Source organism: Brienomyrus brachyistius, chromosome 2 (assembly GCF_023856365.1).
Source record: "Brienomyrus brachyistius isolate T26 chromosome 2, BBRACH_0.4, whole genome shotgun sequence".
In the NCBI taxonomy this organism is placed as follows: domain Eukaryota; kingdom Metazoa; phylum Chordata; class Actinopteri; order Osteoglossiformes; family Mormyridae; genus Brienomyrus; species Brienomyrus brachyistius.
The window spans coordinates 30,873,466-30,884,225 of NC_064534.1; the positions used below are offsets into that span (position 1 = coordinate 30,873,466).

A 10,760-nucleotide genomic window follows, 5' to 3' on the forward strand; every position below is an offset into this window, starting at 1 on the left:
CGTCCTCGTGCTTTAAATCAGTGCAATGCAAAACACCCACTGCAAAATGCAAAACACCCATTAATTTGTGCAGTAATTAGTTTGGCAAATAATGGCGAGCACTAAAGCCTGCATATCTGTGTAAATATCAAACCAAACATACTTGCACACCTGTTACGTTTGGGGAAAACCTCGCAGATTAGACTGGGTGTAGAATGGAAGTAATGTGAGTCCCACCCCAGGGCAGCCTCACCACCCCTAACCAAAATGAAAACAGGATGACAAATGCAGACTGAAACAGCAGGGGCACCTGGGAAGTGTGGGAGGAGCCATCTCTGTCCCCATTCCATTCAAGCAGGGAACACCACAGGCCTTTGTGGGAAGGCCGCTTCCTTTCAAGGGTGCGATTACATCATCAGCTGCTAACCGTATCTCTCATTCGCCGCTCCGGCGGAACTTTGAAGAGCTTCGCCTTTGATCTCACCATGGCATGGCTGTGCCCCCTCCCCATTCCATTAACCCCGCCCCCAATCCAAAACAACATTCCACCACCTACTCATAACCAGCCCCTCCCTTAATTGTTCTAGAAACATCTAATTACAGGCTAAAACATCATCACCACCACTATGCCCCCCCTCCAAAAAGAATCTTCTCCTTCTCTTTTATAGCAGTGCACCGAGAGGAACCCCTTCATCAAAGCTGAGGCCAGTCTCAACAGATCTTCTGTAGAGGGTTACACAACCGTTTGGTTCGCCATCTCTCCGAGTGGGGCTTAAAATCCGTATAAAATACGATGAAGAGGAAAACTGACAGTTTGTAGGCAACAGGGATTTAAATGCTAAAAAAGGCTAAAACCAAGGGCAGGGTTGAGAAAGTATTGCTTCACAGCTCTGGGACCTGTTTAACACAAAGATTCTGCAATTGATGGACTAAAGCAAGATGCCTTCATTGGATTCCCTCTGTGTTTATATAATTTTATACCGATTTATGGCAAACGAAACTGGATTTTAGAATCCGACTCGCATTCATAAACCGCAGAAGATTTAGCATGGGTTGTTCAAAACACTCGCCCAGTGTAACAGCAGGGAATTCAACAGACAGACTGCCAAAAGGCTAAAGAAATGGACACGGCTTATGTCAGAGGTGTGTGTGTGCGTGTGTGTGTGTGTGTGTGTGTGGGGGGGGGGGGGGGGGGGAGTGGTTATTTGGCTTAAGCAAGCAAATTTTCCTGACAGGCCCATTTTATTGTCAAGCTAGGAAACAGCAAGACAAATCCAAGTATGAGTGTAACGGTATTTCTTCCCTGGATCCCCTCCGCCATCTTGTTTTATCACTGCTCCCACACCTGTGACTAACCTTAAACATTCATTATGCAGCTGCGCTAGTTAAAACCTCCCTGACAGGAATTTGGGGAGGGGGAGGGGGAAGGGGGGGACCTCAGCAGGTGTATTCAGGAAAATCTGGGACACTCCTGACCCAGTACAAGCTCCATAGCGCAGGGAAAAACGAGCATGAAGATGGAACAATCCATCGCAGATGCGAGACAATGGTGACCGGATGGCTCATCGCCCCGGGGGGGGGGGGGGGTTAGACCCAAGGGATGGCACTCCAACTTCCACATGGCTCGCCCAATCCATCATAGCAGCCCCTCTCGGGGGTCACCATAGTTCCCCTCATTAAGAACGACTGGAAACAGTTGCCGGGGAGCTAGGGCTGCAATTGTAGGGAGGGAAGATGAGGATGAAATAGATCAGTCTGCAAAATGGCTTTCCAGGCCGACGTAAAGCACAACATTAATAACCAGTGCAAGGGAAGGAGAGGCAGGGAAACACAAACAAGAATTCTTCTCCATTACGGTAAAAAGTTGAGGGAGCCAACTGATCCGAACCGATCGACGTCAGCCAAGCCTTACATGAGGCTTGTCTAACGCAGAGGATTAGAGTAATCAGTCATAGGAAACGACCACGACAGCGTGAGGATAAATGACACCCGATAGGGCAGGCCTCTAGCATCCCTGTAGAGCTGACGCCCGATTGGCTTTGCTTTCAGGAAGACAATCCATCTGGGGAATCGCCAAGTGGTGAACATTTAAACAGCAAGCCCCAATTCATTTTACACACCCAATTACAGTTTTTTAGCTTGGGAAATATACAAAATTACCAGACCTTACATGACAACACAAAGCTTGACAGATTCTACACATATAGTGCTCACTGTGCTACTATGTTTGTGACAAGGGCAGACACACCAAGCACACCTTTAGTGACACTCCCTCCCAGACTTGGTCCACACAAAATGCCACTGAAAGATCTGTCACCGTGTACCAAGGTCTACATCAGCCCTGGATTCCCATTCTGGCCTCTGCACAGAATACTTGCTTCTGCTCAGTCATGCAGACGTTTCAAAATGATGGACAGTGGAAGTAGTAGGATTTTTCCACCTGTTAAACTTGCCCAACATTGAACCAACTCCGTTAGAGGCACAGCGAAGAAGGTTAATAGTAACGAAACATTTATGCAAAAACACGGGATGCAGGACATCAAGGCCGTACAACAACCACTGTGATTAACAGCTATGTGGATGGAGAATATTTGAGCTTAAAATAGGCCTCATCGATGGCGAGTTGGTTTTAGGACACAAAAGTGAGCACATGTACTTGCATGTTACTTTTCCAGCTACGAAATGGGTGATATCAGCCAGAAGAAAAAACAGGACACAATCAAAGAGAAAATGAGAGGAGGAAGCATGTACTTCAAAATACAAATGCTGTTCTGGATGAATCTGATGCACGAGACACTGGCGAATGGCAGAAATTGAGACGAATGCCAACGAGGGTCATCGGAAACCACACAAGGTTCTGTGGCCACACTAAAAGTAAAGGGTTCTATATTTACACAAGGAGTTCCACAACAGATTCACTACCATCATGAAAGGTCATTGGCATCCCATAATTTCCTGCCCCGTATGTTCTGCCCTACAGGAGGATTTATCAGACTTCCGCAGACCTCAATCCCGTAGGACTTCCGGGAGCGGTTTGCAGAAGTGATCAGTCGCACTAACATCAGTCCCACGGAATATTTGTGGAAGGGCTTGCAGGTGGGGGGGGGAGGGTTGAGTTTCTGGATGGATTTCCAGAGAGTGGTCACGGCTGAGGGGAGGCCTACACCAACATTTCAGGCCTCCGGCAAACCAGCACAAACTGGAGGAGAGCCTCGTAGAAGAAAAGGTGCCAGATCCCAGCAAAGCAGCCCCAGGACCATGATTACTCCACGTCACACAGCACTCGTGCCATCCTGGCCCAACTCCCCCATCTGACAGCCTGCTGGCTGACATGCTGTTGGCGTTTCCATTTGCGAACAGCTCACAAATCGCATCTCTTTTCGGCATTTCCGCAGATGCTCTTAGGATACTAATGTCTTGTATGGAGAGGTAGATCACTCCTTTCTTTAGGTAAAGGCCATTCACAACAGGGGAACCTGATCCATGGAGGGCTGGTGTTGGTGCAGGGTTTTGGTATGACCTCTCGATCAGCCAATAATAAAGCAGCGATTCTCAACTCCAGCCCTGGGACCCACCGTTATTGGCTGACTGAGAGGCCATCTCAAAACCCGCAACCACACCAGCCCTCCATGGAACAGGATCCCCACCCCTGCTATACACTTTTGTGCTATCTGGTCCATAGAGTATCTTTGCTGTTAGTCAGCCTGAAATCAGCCATCATACATTTTCATTCTCAGTTATTCAAGATTAAGGTGGGAAAGTTTGAGCAAGTGGCCAAATCAACATGAATGAATGTGATGAAGTTCCACAAAAGCATGAGAGTCAGGGTGTGGGAGACCCATCAGTCTGGGTGGGAAGGAGTCCTAACTAGCTCCGTAATCTTGCCACTACCTCAAAAAAGGTTGACTTGTTAAAAATAAGACCACTTTAACCCAAGGGCCTACCGGGGGCACCAGGCCGGATCTCCCGGGGAAGGAGTGCGGAGGAGGCTTTACGAGAGGAAAACAGCTCTTAAAATGCCAGAGGCATCCTGATCAAAGGGAAGAAAAGGATGTGAACAAGCATACAGTAATTAAGAGCTACGCTGAACTATCAGGCAAACTCCCAACAGGACAAACTGCTCACCCAAAGCCTCAGTACAATCTCACTAATTTCCGGGGTGCTGTGTACGCAGCAGCGGAATGAAGCCATGGGGTTCAAATGCACGCCAGCCTGCCAAACACAATTCTAGCCTTGAGTAGTTCACATGCTAAAGAAAGGGTGACACATTCCTCGTCTGTCGAAAGAACAGACAGCGGGAGGAGAAAGCGGAAAGAGCGCACTTTAATCGTCGGTACGGTCCAAAAGGGTAGAAGCACAGCCTAAAATTACCCAGACTGGAGCACTAAAATCAAACGTGCTGGCGGTTTGAAATGATAGCACTTAAAATACAGCCGTGGCCACAAAACCAATAAGTGGAAAATATAGTCAAGCAGCACGTTTAACCTTTTAAACCCAGAGCCGAAGTTTGCTACTGGTGCTCGGAGTTGGGAAAAGCCAAGTAAGAGTCCACCCCCAAGCTGAGCTATGCTGGAGTCTTCCCCAGCCCAGTACGACACCTTCTTTAAGCCCATTTCCAGTGACCATGGCATCCTTTTCTACACTGAGGGTTCACGAATGAGAACATAGGCCATCCACACTGACTATTATCTCCTGCTGGTGCCCACCAGCCAATGTCTATGCCTCTGGGAAGGACTGACCAGAAAAGGCAAGACCACATACACTTAACAGAGTAGAGGAGAACAAGGCAAACGCAAAAGTTCACACACATCCCCAACCCAAGGCACATTGTGTCATCGCTACAGTAAAACGAAAACAAAACGAAACACGATGAAAGTAGGATGCGAGTATTCCACACGAAACTGCACCATCTTGAACATGGAGAAAGAACTGGACGCTGTTGGAGAACAAAGGTTTTTAAGCTTGTTTTGTGTTACAGCCAATGAAAGTCATCACACTATCATGTGACAGATAGCCAGTCACAAATCAAAATAATGTGATTACTTTGGAACCGGCGATAAAGTGCTCCTTTTTACCCACTCAGATGGAGCCGCGTGACCTGTCAAGACCAACACCAGACATTGTCCAACTCCAAGGGAGTTCAACCTCAAGCCCACTATGTCTATACACCTACGCCACACAGAACCTAACAAGTTGCAGAAGTCCCCAAATGGATTTATGCACACAAAAAAGGACACACGACTTTAGCCTTCAAATCAAAAGTCAGAAGTGGTTGAAGTCTCAGCAATGCATTCAGGCTTTACATGACATAGCAGAAATATGAATGGCATCTGTGACTCGTTTCTTCCAAACACCTAGATTACTTTAGCAACCAGGAGTGTGTGGATGATGATGAGGAGGAAAAGAACTGAGGCATTTGGGAGTAACTGCCGGGGGGCACAATGCTGTACGAGACATCCTGGGAATAGGTGTAGGGAGGGGTTATCAGAGATCAGCCATTGCTGGGGCACCTGCCCCATCCATTAGCCCTAATGCTCAACCCTGATGAGACCTACAGTGACCTGGTGAAGCACAGCAGGGCATATGTGAGAAATTTTAGGCACAGGGATAACAGCCAGAAGATCATTCAGAAGATTACCCAGCTCTGCACAGAACAGGGGAGAGGAGAGATGATGCCCAGGAAAAGTAACAGGGCTGAGTGGTCAGCAGAGGCAGTAGTGGGGAGGTGAAGCAACAGACCCTGTATCAGAAGCACAGGTCACTGAAAACGGTGCCATCCAGCTTCCAGGCAGGTTTCTTGTCGGACATTCCCTAGGGGTTAGTACACACTGCGAGGTCCAGGGTCCTCAATTACTCCATACCAACACAGTAATGTCATAAAAGACATCTCAGGAAAATCGCGGGATTTCCTTAAAAAGGATGACTAGTTCACAAAATAAATAAATAAAAACTCGGGGGCTCCTCGTTGATCCGACTGCGTATCATTCCTCAATCGCAGGCGTATGACGGGTGCAGTATCACACATATTGCAAATCCTGAAAAACGCCTACACTTACACGTTTCAAGTCATTATCTAAAGAGTTTAAAGCGAGAACATCCGACTACAGCGGGCGACACTGCATGCTTCTTTTCCGTTCAGCTTTATCCTAGTCAATCTGATAATTACAGCTGTTAGAGACACACGAAACCGGTGCGCGGTTTCAGCTCACTAACGGACAGAAAAACGGCGAAATTGCCCGGTCCGCGTATATTTTGCTTTAATTTGCTGTAGTCTCTGCGGCTCTTGGATCCCACCCTCTCGAAAGCCGGCGTCAGGCAGTCTACCGGAACGAGGACTGGCAAGGCAAGCCCGGCTCAATAGGGTTTGTGTTCAAGCCGGTATCGGGGGCTTTGAAGGCATCACGGGTCCCGGAGACTTAACCGGGTCACTCATCAATCCCTATTCATCTTATAAGAATAAATCACTGGAGGGAGGAGAGGGGTTGTTATTGGACAAACAAGAAAGGGGTGATATTACTAGCAAACTACACGAACTGGTACAGGGTCTTATTTGCTTAAATTCCCATCCTCTTCTTTTTAAATAATATTTTTAATTAAGTGTCCATTTGTCCTTGTCTCTGACTGTTAGCTTCCATGTTTGTCTTATGGTCCCGATCCTTTCACCCCCCCTTTTCGTAAACTGGTTTATATAAGTCTGTATTACACTTTTCATACCCGCCAAACACAGCAGACTTTAAAAGGGAAGGAAACAAAACCGCAAGAAGTTAATTTGCCCAAACCGCAAGTATTTACACATAAATCGCACAGCCAATATCAAACCATTCAAAGATTGTCTGAAATTGAAAGGTGCGACATTAAACTTGCCCGTCAGGAGCTGCATTCCAGGCCCAGTGAAACTCCATTTTTAATGGGTCCCAGTCGGGAAATAAGCATGCATTAAATTCACCATAAAGTTATATAACAGCGGAAAATGAACAACTTCTCGGACCTGTTTGCAATGCATACAGGCCCATCACTTCCGCTGACATCGCCGTTAAGTATTAATGAATTTTGCACTAAATGTATTTTAATGGCTTTTATGATTTTAAGTTGTATGCAGTAAGTTATGGTCTTATTTCAGTACAGTAAAAATAGATAATTTTTAAAGCATTTAAGATCTCTTATAAATGTTCAAAAGTCTTTGTACCAGTAGGTCCGCACGGAGGGTAGCACAGCGGTCACACACCCGCATCCCTACCCTGGTTCTGAGCAGTTTGCCTGATCTCCCCGTATTACAAGCTTTGCCTTGGGGTAATCCGATGGATGTTTTCCCGATAATTAGGGGAAAACAGAAGTACTCGGTTTTACTTGCGATTTAATTTCACACTGTAAATAACGCAAATTGAACTGCGCTCATCAGAGTGGAACCGGATCGGTTCAACACCCGTCACCCACGGCGGCTTTCTGGTGCTCAGATAACGAATATGTCTTGACAATCATCCAGCTCCCAAGCTTAAAAAAATAAATCATGGTGCACACGTTTGCCAGTTAACAATTCAACTTTTATCCTGCGGGCAAATACTTGTGTGAAAGACCGCTCCCCCCGGCATCGCTTTTAATAATGCCCGACACATTTACCCGCATTCCCAGCTGCCATGTCCGATGATTACAGGAGTACAAACAGATATCAGCTCCTGCCGGGCTGCATAGCCCTCCGAGACTCTACTTGCACTTGTAGAGCTAAAAGCTCCTATTTTACGCACCGTTTGGGGCTGGAAATATTCCTCATGTTACCGTCCCCAAGTTAGAACTAAACGGAGATTAAATGAAGAACTCGACACCCACCAGATCTCTCTTGATCACGAGCAATTTATTATTTCAATATCCAGTCCCAATAATAGTTTCAGCGTCACAGCAGCAAAATTTAGACATACAAAATTACTCTGCAACAAGTCCTGAAAAACAGAAAATAAACTCAGATTAGTTTGTCGAAATAGAGGCACTGTCAGATGCCTTGGTTAAATCATTTCCAGCGCTGGTAATGATGAATCCTACAGATAACCCGGGTATACGAGACATTCTAGGTCACAAAACCAGCACGCAACACAAATCGTAACTGTTCTGCATCTCAGACTTTGGTTAACGAATATTTGTCGCAATTTCTCATGTTTTTTTAATACATGCAACAATGTATCGATATGCAGCCAATAACCAAACAGGCTGTCTCTTTTCTTTTAAAGCAGAAGAAAGTGTCTGACAGGACGCAGCATCTTTCAAAGCGAAGTATAGATACAATAAGCTAAATGTGGCTTGCCGAGGCTACGGTGTTTTTGTCACAAAAACAGTTTGCGATGTGCAAGTTCAACTGCGAATTGAAGATCTTTTCCCCCCTCTACCAGATAGAAGCCATCTTGTGACCACATAGCTAGCTGGCTAGCTAGTACCATCCTCTCATAAATAAATGTACCCCCACCCCCAAGCGCCCCGTACACACGCGTCCGCACGCACCACATGCAAAGAAAGTTGCGCCAACTAATGAAACCGACTCAAACATCCGAAAAGTGTCCACAAGTGCGAGCAATACAATGTAACACAGATTACGCTTATTTATTTCTTTATACTACATACCTGCACGATCTCGCCCTCTGCGCTGATGGTGGCTCCAGCTTTAGAGAATCGTCCCTGCAAACCTGTGGTGTATGTGGTATAATCTCCATTTGGACTTGATTCAAACAGTACTACTTCCACAAAGGCGGTATCCTTCGCGAAAACGGTTCCCAAGCAAGCTGCGACCGCAAGGGAGGCGAAGATCACCGAATCGGCCACCCGATCTGAGACTCTTCTTGGTAAAATCATCTTGCCGGCTGGATCAGCGCCGATCGGAACATAATTTCCAGGGATCTTCTTAGAGGGGGAAGCCCTTGCCTATCTCTGAAATTAAATCTCAGTGGAGACGTTGAGCGGCTGAGCTTAATCTTTTCCTGGACGCGTTTATTTCACCATCGCAGCCTTGTCATTTACCGGGTCCGTCTACACGGCTTCTCGCTCTTTCTCGCTCTCCTTCCAACTCTACAAAGCGGATCTCCTTTGATCTCCAAACACGTGATTTTCTAAGTTTTTTTTTTTTTAGTTTTTTTTTTCCTAAAGGGTTATCCCCACCCACCAATCTTCCTGACCCTTTACTTTCCACTCCCAACTTTCGGCTGCCATTGCATATTTAAGGAGGCGCCACTGGATGGGTGGGGGTTGTGGCCGGGGGGAGGAGGAGGGGGTTAGTGGTGCCAAGCTAATAACGGAGGCAAAGGCGTCCCCCGCGTTATTACGTTTTCGAAGCACATAAAGAGACACATTGTGTTTTTTTCCACAACAACCAGTATACTACACAATGTATTACATTTATACAGTGTTAAAGCCGTAAGCATCTTGTTACAAGGACGCCGTGGATGCATATTGCTTTTAGTTATTTTTAATTATATCGACAGTAGGCTACACTGGCTGAGGATTTTAGGAGCGGAACCACCTTAAAAGAGACGAGCTGCTCTGCGCGAAGCTCCAGTTGAACCGGGATAACTTCAAACGGGTTTGCGAAGTGTTGCTGTCTCTGGCGCTGAACTGCAGTAGATTATCTTAAAGCGAGTATTAGAATACCAGGCTTTAAACTAGCGAGTACGTAAAAACTCGATTAAGGACTATTGGAGAAAAATATTTATTGTAAAATTGTAATATTTCAACTAGTATCTGTCCGTAAGTGATAGTTTTAACAATGTTCCACTTGCGCAAAAATGTCCCCCATTTCTCATTATTATTATTATTATTATTATTATTATTATTATTATTATTATTATTATTATTATTATTATTATTTTATTATTGGGGGCGGCATGATGGTGCAGAGGTTAGCACTGTTGCCTCACACCTCTGGGACCCGGGTTCGAGTGTCCGCCTGGGTCACATGTGTGTGGAACACCGGACCCCCCGCGACCCAATAGGATAAGCGGTTTGGAAAATGGATGGATGGATGGATGGATTATTATTATTATTAGCGTATGTGCCTAAACATTTTTCCTGCAGTAGCATACTTACAGGCTCCAAACACCGGCGACTCGTAGAACAACCGGGTACAGAAGATTGATGGATGGATGGAATCATTTATAGCAAACAGTCGATATTAATTTTAATTAATAATATGCATTATTGATTGTCATAAGAACATAAGAAATTTACAAACGAGAGGAGGCCATTCGGCCCATCAAGCTCGTTTGGGAATAACAACTAATAGCTCTGAGTTGTTAAAATCTTATCTAGCTCTGATTTAAAGGAACCCAGGGTTTTAGCTTGTACTACATGAACAGGAAGAATATTCCATACTCTAACTACACACTGTGTAAAGAAGTGTTTTCTTAAAATAAGAACATAGTTCATGTTGTTTCCCAAAACTTTACTGTTTTTATGTGCACGTTTCAAAACGAAGAAACTCAACGCTGATTTTCTTAATCAATGAACGACATGTCCTAAGGATAGTTAATAAAACCATATCAATAAACATACAATTAAAACGGATCACAGACATGAATTCAGCATTCAGCTATGGGCTGCAGCTTTGTATTATCAAAGAGCCTTTCACTTATGGTGTGGCTTTTCTCTGCGGAACAATGGCATTTCTGTGCAGGACAGAAATTTCTTAGGAATCTGTAGTTGCTGGCATCTCTTGCGGGTTGCAGGTCATCCACAGAGTCTGTCCACACCACTTTCTCTGAAAGGCGCTTGCTTCCCTTGCCTCTGCAGGACATCGGCCTCAGACA

General features: G+C 45.5%; 1 protein-coding gene across 2 annotated transcripts in view; it reads right to left on the reverse strand.

Annotated features, from left to right (window-relative positions):
* znrf3 (zinc and ring finger 3) overlaps positions 1-9,089 on the reverse strand; it is a 57,943-nt gene extending 48,854 nt beyond the window's left edge. Inside the window, exon 1 of one of the 2 annotated variants that reach the window (XM_048988478.1) lies at positions 8,587-9,089. In XM_048988478.1, coding sequence (XP_048844435.1) covers positions 8,587-8,814 — 228 coding nt within the window. In that variant the 5' untranslated portion in view covers positions 8,815-9,089. The remainder of the gene's footprint in view (positions 1-8,586) is intronic. The other variant, XM_048988469.1, reaches the window with a different exon arrangement.
* Between the last annotated feature and the right edge of the window lie 1,671 nt (positions 9,090-10,760).